The following is a 22,116-nucleotide window of genomic DNA, read 5'->3' as shown; positions in this document are numbered from 1 at the left end:
ATTTTAATGTCTATGTCAAAATGTATCATGTCAGTCAACCCAAGGAAGGCAATTGACTGAATGCAAATACTTCAAAAAGGATGACAGATACATGGGAATGAGTTCAAAGACTGTAATTTAATAGGAGGGTTCAAGTGCTGCCACAAAACCATGAGTTTAAAACTCAAGTGGTGTAGAACTGTCACCTGAAGATCGACATCACCTTACAGCCTCCAGTATGTGCAGCTTTATTTGTATTGGGTTCGTTAGTCCAGTTCTTGGTTTATTTTTGACATGGGCTGATTAAAAAAGGGGGGAAGTGGAGAAAAATACCACTTAAAAGAGGGAGACTTATCCTCAGCAACATACACTGTCCTTGATATTCCTCAGCGATGACTTTGCCACCAGAACCGTGGCAGTACTGGCTTTACGTCCACCCAAGTCACCTCGCGCAAATCCCAGCAGATTTCTAGGGTTCAGCCTCATTAGCATTTTTCAGGCAGGCTTGGGGTGGTATTTCCGCCTGCAGTGGGGAGCCTGCCTCATTGGGAGTGGGAGATGGCTGCTGCAGGCCTCGAACAGCTGTGCAGTGGAGGTGGGGGCCAGCTGCCTGCAGGGTAGGGTTGCCATTCCTCCAGAATTGTCCCAGATTCTTCAGGAATTAAAGATTAATCTCCTGGCCACAGCCACGAGCAATCCAGGAGAAAAAAATTATAGGGGCATTAAAAACAACGTTAAGGAGAGATAAGAACTGCTTAGTAATGATGACTGATAACATGATGCAAATGAATACCTGGCACATTTTGGCAGTGGTATGTTAAAAGGGCATCAGAGATAATTGTCCTCCTATAATACAAAAACTTTAAAGGGGAATTTCCTTCCCAAGAGAAAAATGAAACAAAAGTGGTACTAATGTTGCTAGGAACTTTCTCCCCCATGGCCAGCTCTGTAAATATCTACCTCTTGCTTTTATTTTTTTAGCTTTATACAAAGTTATTATACAAATAATACTGTACTGAAAGTGCTTCGAGGTGCCCTATCACAAACGTTGATCGTTCCATTGGTGTAAATTCATGCGCCACATTGATATTTCCATCCCCGTGTTCCCTCAATAATGGCACTGTGCCACCACTAATAGAGAACAATTAAAATATATTTAGCATGCAGGTACCGGTATACTTCATTATGTGCTAGATTATCCTTTTCACTGGAACTGGTATTAATCTAGGTGCAAAATCAGTAGTGCTGTTCCAGCAGTCATTATGTCACTTCACTAACACCACCAGAAACTAGAAGAAAATGTAAGGATTTGTAACGATTGCATTTGAGGGGAAGCTAGATAAACACGAGGGAGAAAGGAATAGACGGTTATGCTGATAGGGTTATGTGAAGAGGGGTGGGAGGTGGTTCGTGTAGAGCATAAACACTGGCATGGACCAGTTGGGCCGAATGGCCTATTTCTGTGCTGTACATTCTATGTAATTTATAGCCCATTTATATCATCGGTACCAGTTTGGCACTGGGAGCCACTATACAGCAGTGTAACCCGGCAACACAGCTGGTTCTGTAGAGCTGCAAGCTGTCATGTTGGTTTTATATTAACATTAAAAATGCAATGGTAGTCCAACATACCACATTGAGATCATATGAAATGTTTTTTTAGGTCTTAGAATATTAACTGGCAGGAAGCTATCAATCTTTTTCTCAGAGGAAAGGTCTTAAACATAAAAATTAATCACAAAAAAAGAGATGTGTGAAGGCAGATGTCAGTTTTCAAAGAGGTAAAGAACGATCAAAGAAAAATATGCATTAGATTTAGGAAAAGACCTCGGAACAATATTTCAAAGTCTCCTCAGAAATTACATTCTATCCTGAATATGCAAGATTATTTCAGTGACGGAGGCTTTTCAGATATAAAGATTTTGAGCAAGAAGGTTAACATTTAAACAGAGGACTAAAAAAAATAAATTGCTGAGGAGAAATGTTCCTTTGGTGGGAGCAAGCAGTCAAGAAACAAAAAGGGAGAGAACATAAGTCAAGCTATGAGGACAGCTGAGCTTCAGGAGGGACAATGATTTTAAAAAAAGGTTTTTGGAGAACTGAACCAGTTCTTAGAAACTTATATAGCATATAAGGTAAATACAATGGCCCCGAAAATCCTCGGTCATGCTTTACTCACGTAAGTGCGTTGCTGACCCCCACCAGAGTATCAAGGGTCAAGACAGGTTCAATTACTCTTCAAATGTTCTGTGGACATCTACATCAGTATGGGCGCCCGCTACAGGAGGGGGGGCAGGAAATGCGCTGCCAGATGGCCACATGGTTGGGCCAATGGCAGGTCCCTTTTGAAGAAAGGTCAAACCAAGCATACAATTCAGGGATTTCCAGGATCTTCTAGGCCAAAACCCTAGCCTGGAGTAATGGATATTTACCTCTCTCATATTCTGGACATCCGAAAGGAATGGGTGACCATATGTATTTAGACGTAATGCAGTATTAATAGGGTACAGTAGAATTGTAGTTATAGTACTAGCCTACTATCAGAGAGGTCATGAATTTAAATCTCACATGACAAGTTGTGAAATTGAACGCAATGAATCTGGTCATTTGTGACCTAAAAAAAGACCATGAAAACTGCCAGAATGTCATTGTCCTAAGAAGGCCGAGCACGTTTCCAAGTCAATTAGTCATAGACAGTAAACGTGATCATTCTAGCTTCAAATCCCAGATCAATTTTTTAAAATCTGAGAAGATCCATGCGATCTGGAATAGAGTAATTTCAGATGTCTTTCACAATAGATCTGATTTTCTTCAGGTTTTCATCCAGGCTGGATTGGAGGATTTTATGCATAAAATTCAGTCGGGATTAGCATGATTAAGCAAGAATGTGGGCAAGTTAGGTCAGCATGCCTCCATTGATCTACGATCCAGGCCAACTGTTCTGTTATTTCTGCCCCTACCGCCTACTGTGGTTTGTCAAATCTCACCCAAGGACTTACAGGAAATTATAGAATGGGTAGGATTATTCTACTCATCGTAGAGATGCTCCACAGTTGCCTGTCATCACATGCTGCCAGATAGTGAGTGCCGTCAGTTCACGGTCGTCAATTCAATACCAGGTCTGTCATGCCAGATCAAACACTGAGCTTGCAACTGAGTCACGGACTCTAGCATTTCTCCCAGAAGAAAAAAATGTATATTGTTGTGAGTAAATATAAAAGTAAAACAGTTTTGCTTGAATTTCTGTGGGAGTCAACTGAGGCACTGTACTGTAGACTTAAGCTGGGGGGGTGGGGGGGGAGTACTTAGGAAATCTCATGGAAGGAAAGAAACTTTCTAACCTGAATAGATTCATGATGTGGAGATGCCGGTGATGGACTGGGGTTGACAAATGTAAGGAATCTTAAAACACCAGGTTATAGTCCAACTGTTTTATTTGAAAATCACAAGCTTTCGGAGGCTTTCTCCTTCGTCAGGTGAGTGTGGGATTCATGTCATGCAGTTATATAAAATCATTATTGATTGATGATATAAATAGTATTTTGGATGAACTCTACACTCAAGATTATGCATCCTTTAGCCACCCTCATGAAACATCTGGGAGAATTCACTTGCCTTATTTTAAGCAGCCTGACTATTTAACTCTTTTGAACACTGAATGTCTTGTGTGGCTTTTAAATAGCATTCAGACTTCAATTTCTAGTCTCAATCTGCCAAACTGAGCAAATTATTTGAGGTGTTGTACAATGATGTAATGGGTAGCCTAGTTCTCCATTTGCTTATTCTCCTCCAGCTCAATCCAACTCCCATAGTATAGCATAGATTTCAATTCAAGTATATAGCAGCTTACCTGTCAGCAAGCAACCAAGCTCACATTGCAATCTCTGCAGCAAGGTTGGTTTCATAGGAGGGCTAACAATCAACCACACATGTGACGTTATAGCCTTGGAACATGATGCGCTTTCCACTTAAGTACCAATCATGCCAGCAGTAATAAGTTTCATTACCCTAATACACACCTGCACAGAAGCCGCTTTGTCTGAACAGCAACTTTGGCAGTATATGATAAATGGCAGGGAAAGTGTACTACACTGTACTCCTAATAATACTGCTCTGCAAACCAGTAGTACAGAGATTATAGCCAACATTAATTTCCAGCCTACATTGTGAATTCTGCCTATATGCCATTCTCAATAAATGCAGCAAAAGAATAAACTCCAAATAAATCCTGACTGCTAAAGAAATTGTGATGATTTTTTAATATTTTCTTTCCCAGACCAGAGTGCACTGGCAAGGGAGGGGGGTGGGAAGGGGAGAACAACTATACCTTGGAAGCTAAGGTTTCAGCTTAAAATATCTCACACTCACACTCACATGACCTGTTTGCTCAAGGTACTCACTTTCTGGGAAGCTTTAATTTCTTCACCTTCTCTTCTGCCTGGTCATCAGCAATGCCGACATGACAACCCAAAGCCATAAGGGTTCTGCAAAATAAATAAACATTTAAGAATAAGTAAGACTTCAACCAACACAAAGGGTCAACTTTTCAGCAACAAAAACTCTATCAGTACCAGGCGCAGTTTGAAAACTTACACATATATTAAACTCTATGAATTAACGAGTAAAAAGATTCTTTTGTCCACTGTACAAGTTACTGGTGTATTTCTTCACATCATGACACTCACAGCAGTTAGCCAGGGTCAGATAAAGTAACAGAACCATCCAGCCTATTGCTTGTGCTGGTGCTAGCTCTTAACTGGTGCCATCTACTTAAATCCCATTTCTCTGCCCTTACCTTATGATTCATTTTATTTATTCAGAAATTTTAACAATGCATACCTGAAGCTGTTATCAAATAATTTCAGATTTCTTTCAAAGTATTCCTAATTAGCATTCAAAATTTCAGATCTTGGCCACGGATCTCTGCTGTGCACTCACCAGCCCCTGATTTTTCTGTCCAGTAAAATATGAGGAAGGGGTGGGCATCACGGGCTGGTGAGCGCACAAGCAGCAAACGCTGGCCACAATGACCAAAATTCAGCAGAGTCTGGCTACAGATAATAAGGATGATTCCATGATCCATTGCTCGCAGTGAGGAGTGGTGCTAGCAGAAAATGGTTACAGATGATAGGGGGCCAACTGTCATCCCTGTTTTTGGGTGGGAACGGGGCATTAGCACGATGAAAATCGTGGTACAGCACTTACCACCCCGTTCCCGCTATTGTCTGGGCTGCCGCCATTTTGTTGGAGTTCTTGAAATGGGCGGTCCAGGCACCCACCAAAACCAGGCGGACACCTCATTAGCCTATGCAAATCAGAGTCCTTTGACATCAAAGGGACCCCAATGCAATTTTCAGGTACCAATGAGCACAGTGTGCACCACGCACACTGGTTCTTGGTGTTAAGTGGCCTAACCAGTGGTGCAAAAAGGGGCAGCTGCAGGCCGTTCAGAAAAAGGTAAGATTAAGATTTTAAATATTTTTTTACAGTCAAAAGAAGCATTCACGCTCCATTTGGCCGCACAAAACTCAACCCTCGTGATGCCAACTTAGTTGCATCGGCTGGGCTCCATGATGGAGTGAATGGATTTTCGGTCCCTTCCGACTGGCGAGCTGCTTAAAATGTGTGAGAAGCTTGTCGATGTAATGATAATGAGGCCCAGCCACGGAAATGAATCAGGTCTCTCGCCGGTGCCATCAGATGGTCAGCAGGCGCGCTTCACCGACTGCCCGCCCAATTCCCAGCAAAACCAAAAACCAACCCCTAGCGTCCCAGCAATCCCTAGTGGGGAAGTTATTCACAGCTAGTGCATCTCAGGAGATCACAGATGCTAAGCCGCGATGTCCCTACCGCAAGAATTGAACCCCACTGGGGCGCCAGAACATGGAATCACTCCTCATAGGTGTGGATAAGTGAAATCCATGTCACATTTCATAGTGCTATAAGGTGAGGACAGCACCAAATATAACACATGCACGTTTATGTTCAACTTTATTTGACTTAGATATAGATGGTAGATTCAGTTTCATTCTGATGGTACAAATAAAAAGGTGGAGGGGAGGGGACATTACTAGAGCACCAGAGATAATGGCTGGTTTCTTATATCCTGCTATGTCGGCAAGAAAATCAGATGTAAAAGTGTGGTTGTTCATTAGACTTCCTGGAGTTCAGTCATGCCCATTATGATGGACCAGCAGACTGCATCCTGAATCAGTCTCAACCAGTCGGCATAATTGTGAACTCATAAGTGTTCTCCTTCCAGCGCCTGTGCATGAATCAGTGCCATTGCAAAGAAAAAAAAACCTTCCAATTATCACATTGTCAAAACATCTTCAAGTAACAAGTTACGTTTGGAGTGCTGTGACTGTTGTTGTTGTGAGCGCAAATTGAGATGATGACGTCAAATTTATCAATACCATCACATTACCGTCTCTAGTGACTTCAGAGTGAAACCAGTCCAGAGAAAATTGTGCAGCAGTGTCACTGCAAGCAGTTTCTCCAGAATTCAGGAGCAGTTGAGTTGCTAAGCTAAGTCTGGAATTCAGAGCGCTGTAATTTCCAACCACCAATATTACTTGGAACATACTCCTTGTTGTCACAATGCTTTTTGCATGGCTTCTAAAGACGGTGTTATAAGGCAGTGACTTGGAAATTGCAATGGCCACGATCCAGGCAGTTACACCAGGATTATGACCCCCAGTGCTCTCCAGCACCGACCCCACTAGAGTATGCAGGGTCAGTTGGAGGGCTCCTCATTTGCACAGGACCATTGGGGGCTTTTGGCACTAGTGCCGCATCTCAGCCAGCCTCACAATACCGGATACTCCGCTTCCTGCTGCTATCTGGGTAAGTGCCTGATTCATCACCACCAGCAACCCCCGCCCCCCCCCCCACTCCCAGGAGAAAAGATAACTGCATTCTTTGGCCTGCTTGTTAAAAAAAACTTACCTATTCTTTGGGGTCCAGGCAACTCCCCTGACCTGGCCTCTCTCCTCTACCCCTCTCCCTCCTCCTCCTCTCAAACTACCATTGCTTAAAAATGAATGATTATATGGGCACTATTTCTAAAATCTGATTTAACTAATTCCTTACCTCCAATTCTGTGCAAAAAATCCCACTTGTTGATTAAAGTCATAATTAAAATAAAGCTTTAGCAATCTATTAATTTTTATGATTCTTATTACATAAGGTTTTATATTTAGACAGCCTGATATCATATCTGGTCTGCATGGCTGCGATCCAGACCTGCTATGATGGGACACTGTCTAAATGCACTTCATCTTGGAAACAGAGGAATTAATTAAAATTGGTGAGATTGTCCCAAGTGGATTAAATGGACTGCTGTAATTTTGTACACATGCTCTAGTGCAAACATTTAGGCTTTTCCTCTCAGTTTAATATCAGACAAATGTCTCCATCTTAAAAGGAGAGCTATTATTATTCTTCTTCCCACTTAATTAGAGTGAATAGCTCTTGGTTGTTCTTTAGTCCTCCAGTCAAAACACTCAATGCTGATTTGGGATACCTGCAATGCAATGATTATATTTTTTCATTTTAAGTATTATAGGCAAGTGACACATTGCATAAGCAATGTCCACTTTACTAGAGCACCAGTTTCATTACTTAAATGAAAACAGTGCCAGAGAAGCAGGCCCTACACGGATACTGTGGGTCTCTGGTTACATTTCTTACATTATTTGTAGGGAAATGACGCCTGGAACACCAAGCAACCTAAATAAATCAGTAGAGAATTCAGGAAAGGCAAGAGAAATGTTTTAAAAAGCTACAAGAACATATATAGTCCGGTATCTTTTAAAACAAAGGAATACAGGATAAATTATCTGAGGCTCCATTCCCAGGTAATTTTCCTCACTAGAAAATCAGCAGTGCCACAAATCAGGCACGTTGATTCCCCGCTGGGAGCATAGCCTTGCAAAACGTTCCTCTGTATTTTCCTCTGCTTGTTAATCTTAGCAAAATGCAAGTAGATGCAAGTATAATTAAATGGAGGAAATTGAATGAAATTGTGTCATGTTACATCTGTCTTCACCACACTAACTCTATGTGCAACCAATATTTTTCTTTCCTTCCACGATTACTCTAAGGTGACTAAATAATATTCTTCTCCTATTGGCCTCTCTGATAACTAGTACTCATTATAAGTATGTCATTTTTAGACACTTATTTGAATTTAAACACTTTCAGTCACTAGTTTGTGAATTCAAATTTAAGTATTGTTTATATTCTTAAACTTTATGTTTGTCAGGTAGTTCAAAAATTAAATATGCACATCTCACAGCCCTGCAGCAGTAGATTTCAGTCCCAGGAATCCTTAAATCATTTTTCTTATAAAGAGTCTGTTTTTTTTTGTTCGACCACTATATTAATGAAACTGAGAGAAAAAACAGGGAGACATAATGGGTGAAGGATAAATAAATTGTTGTGTATAAAGACTCCCAAACTACAGCAAGTGCACTCTGCTGCAGCATTGCTGTCATGGAGGAAGCTGGAAGTATTCTCCTTGGAGACTGTCTGCAGATAAGAGCTAGTAAATGGAAACAGCTAAGTGTGACAACGTTTCTGTTGATTGTGTCTGTGACTTTAACATGCAAATAAATTCTACTGGAACCAAGGCAGGCATAAATCCCAACAAAAAAAATCAAGAACTTTGTCAAGTGGGTAGTGACATTTAAAATAATTCAGAAGCTGTGCTTACTAATGGTGATTAACCCATTACATTCTCATTGGGTGAAATTTTCAGACACCACAGGTCACTGGTGGGATCTTGCATTCAGGTATCAGAAAATCGCAGAGGCATTGATTTTCTGATCATTGGCAGTGCATCTGTGATTTTCCAAAAGATACTGCTGGATCCAAATGATGCAAGTATATATTTTACAAGGCATAAAAGAGATCCAAAAATGTCAACTTTAACAAGAATAATACTTTAATTCACTTAAACTTCAAGAAAACTGATTATTACTACTGCCCCCATATGAAGAGATTAAATTAGGTGGCAGCAGATTGTAAAAGGTCTATAGAAGTATTAGGCTTGATAGATCAAAGGGCCTATATTTTGTTACATGGAGAGATTTTACGAATTCACGCTCCCTATGCATGAAGCTCCACACCAGGAACATGAGTTCATAAAATCTACATTCTAGGTTGCAAATGACAAAGTATTATCCAGCCCTACCACTCAGAATGCTGCCTGATTCTGAAAGCTCATCAGGCCAGATTTCGCAGTGAACGGCGAACGAATTGTGCCAGACATTCGTTAGACTTGCACTTGCCCATAGACTTTCTAGGAGTTTTTGCACGGCAAATTCCTGTAAATTAGAGATCCAAAAAGCACAGCGCCCTCGACAGGGCATCTGGGACCTGTGTGAACAGGGCAAGCAACTGTGTATCTCCTTAACCAATCAGATTGAAGAAACATTAATGAGCAGCACAGACTGAACCAGGGAGTGTAGCTTAGAATAGTGAATTCAATGTCAAATCAGGTACAGTAGGCGAAATAAAGAGTGGGACAGAAATATTGGGTTAAGAGAGAGAGATAAAGGAGACGAAAAAAAGTAAGAAAATAAATTATTTAATTTTTTTTAAGTGTCCAACAATAATTAAAATCTGAAGGAATGAGACTCCACACTTGTAAAAGTTAATTTTCAGTGCTAGAGAGGTTGTTTGGGAGTGATTAAGACTTACCACCAATTAAAATGGTACTTAGATTTGAAATGACTTGACTTAACTTTTGTTGGCGACTTCAGTCCATATCTGTGATGTCAGTATAGGAACTTTGCACCGTCCAATACATTTGAACGGGGAGCCAGCCGGCAAGATGCTGTTTCCACGCTGCTTTTGGAGGAGCAGGGCATCTGGTACAGCAACTTCTGGATTTCCGCGTTTAACTGCACATGTGCGGTCGCTGGAAGTTACTGTCCAATTTGCACACGAGCAACGGTGAACGCTGTTAGCCTCACCGTTATTTTTACAGCAAAATCCGGCCCATCATTATTGCTAAATGTCACTATACATCAAGAACAGAAAAAGAAATTAAAAACTAAAATAATAAACTCACTTAAGGGTTTCAAGTGACATCTGCAAATTGTAATTTCGTTCCTGCTCTGGTAACTTGGAGAATTCTACCAGACAAGGGTGCTGCCGTTTGTTGTCATCCCGGATCTGTAAGCAAAATATCCAGTCAACTGTAAGCAAAGACAGCTTTTTTGTTGTGGTGTCATAACATAATTTACTATTATGGCTAGAAACAAAATAAAGTGCTTTGGAATAAGAAACTGCTAAGTGACAACAAATCAATCATTAATCATTTCTTAATTCCTTAAACTGCAATGTTATGATGTCATTGAGTTTTAGCTGCTTGGGCACAAGGGACACGACAACAGATGTGCCACCATAAGACCTTGCCAAATAATATTCTGAATCACAGTCTAATCACTCACTGGTGGCACCATTCAACTGGTTGAATATTTTAAAAAGTCAGCAAAAACATGCCTAATATATCTGAGGCAACGCTGATTTTTCTTGGTGCAGTAATTTGGATAATATAAATAAACTAAGTTAATATATGCTGAGGGCTTTTGGCTAGAGTCTTATTTCTTCAACTGGACAATATTTGCATTCAGTTTTGGCCAAAATAACAAAAAAACCTCACATTTCTGCTTGGCTCAAATGCCTTAAATCTAAGGTAATAGTTTTTGTTCAAAGAAATCCACCTCAACCCATCATCAATTCAAAAAAAAAATTGATAAAATAAAGTCTTGACATTTTCTCAAAAGGTCAAATTGTTCAGCACTGAACAGACCTGATATATTGGATCTCCTTGCCTCAGGACTGCTCTGGTGATAATGCTGATGGGGAGGAGACCAAGGAGGTACATTTCAACTGCCAGCCGCCCATTTCTGGCCAGAAAAGTTGGCGGCCAGCAGTTTAAAACTGGAGGAGCCCCTGTCCACCCCATTGATGCCCAAGGCCAGCCTGATGCAATTTTCAGGCGCGCCCATAAATGGGCGAGCAGCCAGCCTGCCTGAAACAGGCATAAGGTTGCTTAAATTTGCAAATGAAATCCTACGCCAAGTGTAGGACCCCAATTGCAGATTTCAGGTACAAATGGGTGGAGCATGCGCCATGCAGACTCCGCCTATTTGTACCAGGCATTGAGCGCCCTAAACAAAGGTCATTAAAGAGGGCATTTTTCATAAAAGGGCTCAAGAAATTTTTTATATTTATTTTTTGCAGGGACAGAGTGCTCTTCCTGGGCCCACAAAAGAACTCTGGCCCGCTGACAACTCGCTCATGCGCTCACTCCCCCCAGGGATTGCCTCCATACCATCCCCCACCCCCCCAGGCCCGACCTCGTGGCCGGCTCCGGGTGGGAGCCAGACAATTTCAGCAAGTTGCAGGGGGGTACCTATTTGGTGCCCGCAGCTCAAAGGTGCCATTTAAATGAGGCCTAAACCCATTTATGGTTCAGGCCTCCCAACAACAGCTTTGAGCGGGTTGCGCACTGCTCCGCCAACTTCACACCCATTTCAGGCGGGGGTTGAATTTCCACCCCAAGTGTCAAGACACAGGCCCACTGATTTAAACTGTGACTTCAGGCCAATCTGGGTGATAATCCAGAGGTAGCCAGCTCAAAGAAAGCGCACAACTGTGTCTGTATGTTCCAAGGTACTGCTTCCGAAAGTTATCTTCTTTGTAACGTACAGGTATATCTTCCTCCATTTCCTAATGACATTAAAAGTCTTTATCCTGGCTCAAAGTCACAACAACCTTTTTTGCTAAACGAATGAACCAAATAAAATATACCTCCTGGTTATAGTTCAAAGTTAGCCAACCAAATCTGTACAAATAAATGGTATGCCATGAACATACCGGTCCATATGTCCAGCCAAGCTCAATCTTGTTCATAACCCAGAGCTCATGGATGTTTTCCGCTAGCTTTTCTCGTACTCGTTCCAAGTGAGGTGGGAGTACAATCTGAAATGCATTCAAGTGAGAAACATTATTCTTCAAAGCCATCTTACAAAACATTATTACACTAAAAGTTCAATCTACAAGAACATTAACAAAGGTCCAGGACATCATGGGCTCGATTTTAGGGTCGGGTTTCCTGCGGGTTTCCAGCGGGGGGGCCCCGAAAATCCCGATATGCGGTCACGTGACCGGATCGCGCCGCGATCCCGACCACTTCCAGGTTCTCCGGTGACGTGCGGGGCTGCGTGCGTGGCCCCCGCTGGTGGGAATCCCGCAGGCAATTAAAGCCAGCGGGGTTTCACTTGAGAGTACTTACCTTGCTTGTTGAGGTCAGTTAATGAGCTGAATCAGCTGTCAAAAGAGGAAGTGTGGGATTTTACCTGCATCACAGAGTGTTTCACACACTGGAGGAAACAGTCTCTCTCCAACCAGGCGTGTTGCAGCCAGCAGCCTGTGGCAACTGCCAAGGTGCACTCCACGGGGGAGAGCCCTCACCCACGCAGGAGGCCACCGCGTCACATAGGGCAACCCCTGCCCCCCACCACCCCCCGCCAAGCCAGAGGACAGACCGACACGAAACCGCAGCCCCAGTCCGAGGAACCACCCACCTACCCTGCACAACCCCTCAGACCAACACCTGCCAGATGGGTGGTGCGTGGACACCTTCGGAGGACGAAGAGCATGACCAGCCCCAGCAGCCTCGCAGTCCACGCGGTCCGCCGCAGAGACATGCAGCCCCCCAACACGGGGTTGTTGCACGCCCACCTGCACAGCAGGAGGGAGGGCTACCGCAGAGAGAGACGCATCGCAGAGGGCACTACCCTCGCCACATGGTCCACAGACCGAGGCGAAGCTCCCCGGACCTCTCCGAGCAGCAGTGCACACGGAGGCGCAGATTCGCTCGACATGTAGTCGTGGAGATCTGCAGGCTCTTTCATGTCGAGCGGCTCCTGGCTGGCCCCAGCACCAACTGCTTACCTGTCGCTGTCAAAGTCACCACTGCCCTCCACAACTTCTCCTCCGCATCCTTCCAGGGTGCAGCCGGCTACACCGCCGATGTCTCTCAGTGGTCTGCGCAGAAGAGCCCTGCAAATACACCTGCACCTACTCTGCAGTAACACGATGGGTGGCATCAGTGGTGGGTCCTCATAGTGATACCCAGGAGCGGGCATTATTGGACACAACAGACAGGATTCGCGGAGACATGGCAGTGGTGGTGCCAATATAATGTGTGCTGTTTGTTGCTCTGAAATTCAATATAGGTAACACCCATGGCAAACCCTCCGACACCCTTATGCACCCCCTTCATGCTCACGAAACATTTGCCTTACGCTGCCTACTGCACATATGTGATGCATGCCCTGTGGCTGCAGCACAGGTGGTGGCAGGTTGAGTGAGGCTGGCCGTGAGGGAGATGCACGAGAGGGTGAGTATGGGATAGAGCCATGAGATTGTATGAGGATTGGGTCGCGTGTTAGTGGCAGGATGAGTACTGGCGAGGTGAGTAGGTGGAGGTAAGATGAGGATGGGGTTTGAGCGGGTATGAGGGGTGATGTGACAGAGTAGTGTTGGCGGTGCCGAAGGAGATGTGGGGTTGGGGCAGTGTTGTGGCAGATGGAGTGTAGGGGAAAGACTTTGTGTTCTCACTGTCACTGACCTACTGAGGTCATTGCAGCGCCTCCTGCACTGTATGCAGGTGGGCGATATGTTGGTTGCGCAGGTGACCTCCTCTGCCACCTCGAGCCAGGCCTTCTTGGTGGCAGAGGCTGGCCGCTTTCTCCCGCCCGCCGGGTGGAAGATCTCTGTCTTCGCCCTCCTCCTCACCCCATCTGATGATACCTGGGGTGAGGCATCATTAAACTGGGAGCAGCCTTCCCCCTGGGCTGCTCCATGCTGAAATTTGTTCCATTGGTTGCAGCATCTGTCAGTGGAGGACTGCCCCTTTAACTAGAGAGCCTCCAGCTGACAGATCGTACTGCGCATGCGCAGCCCGCCCGATGCGCAGACCAGCAGCGTGGACCCCGGAGGAGCAGGTAATTGATTCCTATTAGTGTGTTGCCTGCTACGATCGCGCGGGCAACACACTAATTTCACCGAGCGTGTTGACCACGCTCCCGAAACCCAACCCGCCAGAAACCCGCAGGCCTGGTAACATCGAGCCCCATATTTCAGTTCTATACATGGTTCGGAAGGCAATAATGGGTGTGTACAGTTTTCTTCCTTTGGTGAAATCTCACCTGCTCTCTGATATTCCTCCTCCTCTTCCACCAAATAACAAACAGAGATGGCTTCCAATAAAAACACCCTGTCCTATTTTGTAGTGGCAAGCAAAAAATGGCTATACTGAAACACATGGCATGGACTCTTTCAGTCACTAAGCTGGTCAAAAGAAAAAACAAAAAGGAAAATAACAGTCCAAAAATATGCATTTAACTTGCTAGCTGTCTGTCTATTTAAAATTCTTTCCATTCAAAGGCACTGTCTAGCACCACGAGATGCAAGATTTATATAGGCAAAATTATGAAGAACTGTACTTCTCATGTTTACAACAGAATTATTATGGACATAAATGATTCAGATTTTGGTTTTAGGACTATCGATTTCCATGAACACTACATCAGATGCATTTTGTCATGTTTTAAGCCCAGGTTTTGGGTCAACCAGCAGTGGATGCATTGAGTGCAACTTGTTATTTGTCCGGTTGGGAAACTAATAAAGTCAGTCACGCCAACAAAACAGGAATATTGCACACAAACCAAAAGTTGAAAGCACTGCATCCATATTTCCATTCTCCTGGCACCAATATATAATAAATTCTGCTAAAACAGCATTAAAAATCATATTCATAGCATATTTTATGCAACATATTGGCAGCAATTTATCAAAAAAATGACTATGATTCCTCAGTGGAAGCATAAATCATTGCTTAAAACTCAACATTTATCATTTAAACTGGAGTTAGCTGCTAGCAGTGACACAGAACCACAATTGTATTGGTGTGATACAAAAATAGAAGTGAGTATAAAGCACAAGAAAAGAGCCATTAAGTGAGGTACATATGCAATATAAGGATCATGCAAAATTGCAAACATGACATCGAAGCATTGCAGTGAGAATTCTTAAAAGGACCAATGCAAGATTTTGCCAGTTTGGAGTCATGACTCATGGCTAAGTCTGTGAAATGTTCAACAGTCAAGAAAACAATGTGGTGTTAAGCAATGAATTGAATATATCGATCTTCCCTAGCTTCCTGATGACCAGTAACATTCAAAGGATTAAGCCATTACACCTTTGCTTATGAAGCAAACATTTGAGCTTCATCCCTTACCTGAATTAATCTATAGTATACACAAATTGAGATATTCCCCTGAAACACACAAACTATCACTGCTGTTCAATCCATGTGGTACAATAACCACTCATATTCAAGGCATATGGTTGAATTACAGAAACCATTAATTTGTCGCTGCCTGTCTTGAACGTCCCACCAGCAAAGAACAAGAAACAGAAAATAGTGAACATTGTCAACCAATGCTACTTATTATAAATAATAACACAAACCTGGGGTGTGTTGCAAGGCTGCAACACATCAGGTTTGAGGTGACTCATCTATATACTATAAGGGCTATGTCATCTCAGGTCCTCAATGCTTTACTACCTTGAAAGAAACTGCACAATTGTCTTTCTGTATACACCGGGGTGATCAAAGTCCAGACCTCAGCACAATATCATTTTAACACAGAACACAATGGTACAGTGTGTTATTATGCAAAGGAGTTGAATTCACATACACTTTTTGGACAAAAGCTCCAAATTTGAATACATTTAATGCATCTGAATCATCTCAATTAATATGCTGCTCCTACAGCCAGTATAAAGTTGTACTTGTGGTGACCCAGATCAATATGGAATTGTCCAGTGAAACAAGAAACTACTCAAGTACCATACCTGGGTGGTATCCACAGGCATTGGTGTAAAGGCTGCTTGCGTCAGTGAGATAGTGGGACCCAGGAGGTCCCTGACACCATTATGATCTTGCTTGTATTCCTTAGTGTGTTCCACTCTCATCTTCTCTTTTGGCAGCAAAGCTTCAAAACAAGGAGCATAGCCAGGAGGTGGGAGGAACTTAAACTCACCATGACGACCGCCAAGCAAAAAACGGACTCTGGGGAGACATAAATGCAGCTTGTTTAGAAGAAACAGCCAAGTTAAAAACTAGAAAACAAAATCATGTAGATCTATAATCATCAGAATAACTAAACTCTAGTCTGTAAAATAAGTGGAGAGCTGCTCATAAGGAGATTGGGACAGAGATATGGCTACAATACTGTAGTGACAATTCTCTGACCCACACCCCTTCAAACAAAGCTCCCCACTAGGAATGCAAGATCACCGAATTTAACTTTAGATCGCTAAGTGTCATTAAATTGAACAGCAATTAAAATGGTTGTAGTTCTAATTCAACCCATTTTTCCACGTTTATAAAGTATCCACTAACCACTACCCTTGTGTTAATAGTGCGGTCTGAGAAGACTGGCATCAGGGGCTAGGTATGGAAAACCCTCACTATTCTATTTCACAATCCCAATCAGAATGCCACATTCTAACTGCAATGAATATAAGTGGAAAATTCTGTATTTATGATTTCTAATACTTGTTTGGGAAATAAAATTTGTCTTTCTACAAATTCAATAATGGTGACATTGTCAGTAACATCACAAAGCAGCTTCAACTGATTTTCTTGTGTGCAGAAATTGAATTCATTTTTTCCAACTGAAATTCCACAAGTGTTAAGATTACCTTCACTTCTGGGGCAACCATACCTTTCATTCTTGCACATTTATTAAATTCAGGAGAGATTCCTGAGAATTGGAAAGTTTATTAAAATAACCTCATTTACACAGAGTTCTCGGAGGGTTGTAGGGCTGGAGGTCGAGACTATTAAGTTTAGAAAGAATGATCGGAAGAACTTGCATTTATGTAGCACCTTTCAGAACCTCAGGACGTCCAAAAGAGCTTTACAGCCAAAGAATTATTTTTTTGAAGTGTAGCCACTGTTGTTATGTTCAGAAATGCAGCAATTAGCGCATGGCAAATGAGATAAATGGCCAATTAATCTGTTTTGGTGGAGGGCAAATGCCAACATGGACCAATTGACCTGTTTCCATGTTATAATTTCTATGTCTATCTATTTTCTGTCTTCCAAGGAAGGATAGTTAAGCCTGTGATTATTGCTACAAATTAGTCAGACAAATAAGCTAAACGGGCAGGTAAAGGCAAAATTCAATTCACAGGGAGTAAGGACTCACCTATAAGAATGGTTTGCGATCCTGTACCTGTGAAAATTATTTTGAATAAAGCCCCAAAACATAACAACTTAGCTGTAACAGGAGGTTGCTGATTTAGTCCTGGCATAATAGAGGCAGCCTAAAGAATGGATAAATAGTCTCCTCCATCCCTGAGTGCGCTCACACCTCATAGCATCCTGTGTTACTATCACCAAGTCTATATGTCACCAAGCTACATAAAAGCAGAGAAGATGGAGATAGCGAGATTGAGAAGGAAGCACAACGTAAATTACAGTGTTCGGGAATAAGTTATCAGGAAGGCCATTGAAGCCAGCAGTATAAATGGTATGATGGGGCAATTGGATGTGTTTCTGAAGAGAGATATGGTGAGAAGATGCTTGGATAGGGCTTGTAATATGTAGTACATTAATAATGTTGCTTTAAGAATGTTGTGGATTGTTATATCCTCTTTAGATATTTGATCAGAGGGGTAATTTGAGGGGTCTGTGCTGGCAGTAGGGAACCACACATGCAGGGAGTATGCATCAGAAACTCGGGCACATACTGTCCACAATTATCTGACAATTATGGGCAGCGGGTGTGCAAATTTCCAATATGTGCTGCCAACAGATAAGGGCCCCCGCATAATTGTCCCTCAGTACTCTACATGTTTTGCTTAAAAAGGTAACCCACTAAAACAAGATATAACCAGCAGTACAAGGAATACAAGAAAGCAAAGAGTAAAAGATCCAGACATCACAAGGTAAATCTGTGAAAAAAATGAGGAATAGTTGGGCCCAAAGGCATTTTCCTGTTCCTAAAAAAAATCTTAGGTTCATAAGTTGCATGAGTTTTATGGTCTGCTTTAATTGGGAAGATATTTGTCAATGGGCAAGGTATATCAAACAGATGAAAAATAGAGCTAAAATCTATTTAAAATTACGGGGATTTCCGAGGCAGAAAAGTTATAAGGGGTAATGGAAGCATGATCTTGAGACTGGTCAAAGTTCTATTGAGCAATAATGACCTATAAAGGCACCATATGAACACAAACAGAAGTTGAATGGTTCTAAAAACAGCTATCAGATAATTCGGTAATGCGATGACATCATAGAATCATAGAATCATAGAAAGGTTACAGCACGAAAGAAGGCCATTCGGCCCATCGAGTCCGTGCCAGCTCTATGCAAGTGCAATCCAGCTAGTTCCACTCCCCCGCCCTATCCCTGTAGCCCTGCAAATCTTTTCCTTTCAAGTATTTATCCAGTTACCTTTTGAAGGCCATGATTGAATCTGCCTCCACCACACCCTCTGGCAGTGCATTCCAGATCCTAACCACTCGCTGTGTAAAAAAGTTTTTCCTCGTGACACCTTTGGTTCTTTTGCCAATCACCTTAAATCAATGTCCTCTGGTTCTTGACCCTTCCGCCAATGGGAACAGTTTCTACCCTGTCTAGACCCTTCATGGTTCTGAATACCTCTATCAAATCTCCTCTCAACCTTCTCTGTACCAAGAAGAACCACCTCATCTTTCCTAAAGTGAGATGCCCAGACCAGTGTTTTATAAAGGTTCATGACGACTTCCTTGCTTTTGTACTCTATGCCTATATTTATAAAGCCTAGGATCCTGTATGCTTTTTTAAACCGCTTTCTCAATCTGTCCTGCCACCTTCAACGATTTGTGTACATAAACCTCCAGGTCTCTCTGTTCCTGTACTCCTTTTAGATTTGTGCCCTCTAGTTTATATTGCCTCGCCTCATCTTCCTACCGAAATGTATCACCTCGCATTTTTCTACTTTAAATTTCATCTGCCACGTGTCCACCCATTCCACCAGCCTGTCTATATCCTCTTGAAGTCTATCACTATCCTCCTCACTGTTCACTACCCTTCCACGTTTGGTGTCATCCGCAAATTTGGAAATTGTGCCCTGTACACCCAATTCTATGCCCATATTTATTAATAATTCATTAATATATATCAAGAAAAGCAGTGGTCCTAGTACCGATCCCTGGGGAACACCACTATACACCTCCCTCCAGTCCGAAAAACAACCGTTCACCACTACTCTGTTTCCTGTTACTTAGCCAATTCTGTATCCATGCTGCTACTGCCCCTTTTATTCCACAAGCTTCAATCTTGATGACAAGCCTATTATGCGGCACTTAATCAAACGCCTCTCTGAACATCTTAAACTGAATGCAGATACCTGCATTCTCAACACTTAAGATGCTCAATTTCTAACCCTGTGATCAAAGGCTTAATTCTGAGGCCTCATAACACGTGAGTCTTTTAGAAGCACAGGGGCTAATTTTGGTTTGCTGCGGTAATTGGGAGGACGGCGGGGGGAGGGGGCATTGCGATTGTGCTGCCTGCCTGATCACGGCAACGAGTGGCTGGAAACATCTGGGGAACGGCCTCATTAACATGCCACTTGTGAGCTGCAAGAACCCAATGGGTGCTCTGAGGTGCTGGTCAGGGATGGCAGAAAATTGTGTGGCTCCTATACTGAGCATACCGGAGGGGGGAGGAAAGTGGAGGGGTTGAGGTGATCCTGGGAGGAGCGGGGCCCACGTAAATATGCTCCTCCTAGCTCCACAAAATTGAAAGAAAAAATGGCCATTTTTGGAATAGGCTGCAGTAGTCCCTTTAAAGACCGCTGGTTAAGCTGCTCCATGCCAGTAGATCAATGGGCGGGGTGTGCACTGCTCTACACTGCCCATTGGGCCACGAAGGTTGCGATTTAAGTAAGACTGCCACCTGTTACGGGCAGGAACGATGGTCGCCTATTTTGAGGCCTGCTCAAAAGTGCATTTGGGCGGGCGTCGAGTGACCAACTGGCAGGATTTTCAAAAAAATTAGCGTTTGCCTACTGCTGCATTTTCCAGCGTAAATATAGTGATAGGCATAAGAAAATCGGTCCTAGTCACTTTCAATGGTTTTGGCCAATCCTCAGCTGTTTGCCAAACTGGATTATGCTATCGTATTTATATAATACAGGCATCATTAAATATCTCTGGCTCCACATTAAGATATTGATGGGGAAATAGCAACGTGGAGTATTTATATCCAAAAGAGCTACACTGATGTATCCTGTACTTATACTTATCCTGCACTGCAGCAATAGTGTGTCTTTTCCAATATACTACAGTGGCAGAATGCTGAAACATATTGGTGTCAGAATTATGGGATAGTTCCTGGCTTGCTCAGCTGTCTCCCCTAAAAGACTGCCACGCTGTTACACAATTAAAATAAACATGGGAATGGAAAAGGTATAAAGAATGACTAACTTTACTCCTGTAGAGAAGCTGACCACGGGAAAGAAGAGTCCATCGGTATTGAAATTTTCAAACATTCCTTGAACTGGCTGCCCATTAATTCGGAAGGAAATGCTTGGCGCGCTTAAATCCAGACAACAGCTGACAACATCATCAGCTCTCAGAAGGTGCTGATTTGGTGAATTTACTGTCCGTGCAATACACCCTAAAAGGAGAAAAATGACAAATTAAGAAAATATTACGTCAGTTTTCTACTGTCTCGAAAGACTCCATTGGGTAGACTTTCCTCTTTTATAAAGAAAAATACTCTTACATGATTATTTTGACAGGTTAAGAACCCATTCAAAAAGGCAGCTTGTTGTTATTTCCTCACATCAAATTTGTGAGACACAATATCGATATCATGGCAGGCAGAAACGTGGCTAATTACGGCTCACCTGAAATAATGCTGATAGCACACTTCTCCGGCACCAAAATTGGCACTTTACCAAGGTGGCAAATCTGCCTTTAATTCAGAGTGAGTAAATAAGTGAAACTGACCCAGCGAATCCAGAACCTGACCCAACTAACAATGTCAGCCCTCCTGACCTGACGAGACACCCAGTTTCAGCCCACACCCTCAACTGAATGAATTTAAAATTGACAATCGTGCTACTCTTCATAGGAATTTTAGCAGATGAAATTGTAAGTGTCAGCACCTTTATATATGAATGAAAAAATATGCATATACTCCAATGAATGAGCTTGTGGCTAACTCATCATCTGATATCAATAACTGGGTCGGGTGCAGATGGCTGACATTAAGAATGAATAAGAGGGTGCAGCCACATTCCCAGCACCAGCCCTAAATTCACCAATCATTACTTTTCAACAATAACTCCTAACTGTGCTAATTTTGCCCATCTTTCATGTGACTAACAGCACAGGCCTGCAGCAGAGTCGAGGCACCAAGCTGTATATTCCTTTCCTGTATAAAAAATTGCTGTAATTTAAAAGAAATTGTTATTCAGGCAGGAAACAACTGGACTAATGCATCATAAATACTTATGTCATGACATAAGTATGTTGTGAGCTTGAGCACAGAGCTTGTTGAGCAAAGAGTTGGGTGAATCTGTTAAATGGAGCGAATTGCAAACAGAGTGATGACGGGAATTTGGTGAGAGCGGGGATTAGGTGCAGAGGGGGAAGGAGGTGCTATGTAATTTAAACCAAGTGGCAACAGTAAATAAGAAAATATAAAATAATCAGAGAAATTATTTAGATCTAAGGGGATAAAATTAAGTAGAAGATACCATCATTAAAGAGATCTGAATTTCATTAAATAAAAATCTGGTATATATAAATAATAGGAGTTATGGGGATAATGAACTAATATATATATATATATATATAAAACACAAGAGATAAGTAGATAGGCTTTTAAGTAAAATGATGGGACAGCTGAGACCCGTTGCCTGCGATTCCTGTGCCATGTGGGAACTCCAGGACGCTTCATGTAAGCTGGATAAACACATGTGCAGGAAGTGCCTCCAGCCGCTCAGAGTCACTGAGAATGTCCTGGCTCGCATGTTCCAGGAG

General features: G+C 42.6%; 1 protein-coding gene across 1 annotated transcript in view; it reads right to left on the bottom strand.

Annotated features, from left to right (window-relative positions):
- Positions 1–22,116, bottom strand: part of ryr2a (ryanodine receptor 2a (cardiac)) — a 471,729-nt gene that overhangs the window by 296,165 nt on the left and 153,448 nt on the right. Inside the window, exons 23-27 of the mRNA XM_067988444.1 lie at positions 20,551–20,743; positions 15,922–16,138; positions 11,872–11,976; positions 10,058–10,161; positions 4,380–4,463 (exon numbers count right to left, since the gene is read on the bottom strand). Coding sequence (XP_067844545.1) covers positions 4,380–4,463; positions 10,058–10,161; positions 11,872–11,976; positions 15,922–16,138; positions 20,551–20,743 — 703 coding nt within the window. The remainder of the gene's footprint in view (positions 1–4,379; positions 4,464–10,057; positions 10,162–11,871; positions 11,977–15,921; positions 16,139–20,550; positions 20,744–22,116) is intronic.

The sequence above is a fragment of the Heptranchias perlo genome, chromosome 8 (genome assembly GCF_035084215.1).
Source record: "Heptranchias perlo isolate sHepPer1 chromosome 8, sHepPer1.hap1, whole genome shotgun sequence".
In the NCBI taxonomy this organism is placed as follows: domain Eukaryota; kingdom Metazoa; phylum Chordata; class Chondrichthyes; order Hexanchiformes; family Hexanchidae; genus Heptranchias; species Heptranchias perlo.
Note: the sequence above shows the minus strand (reverse complement) of the source record. Positions and strands in the feature narration are given on the sequence as shown.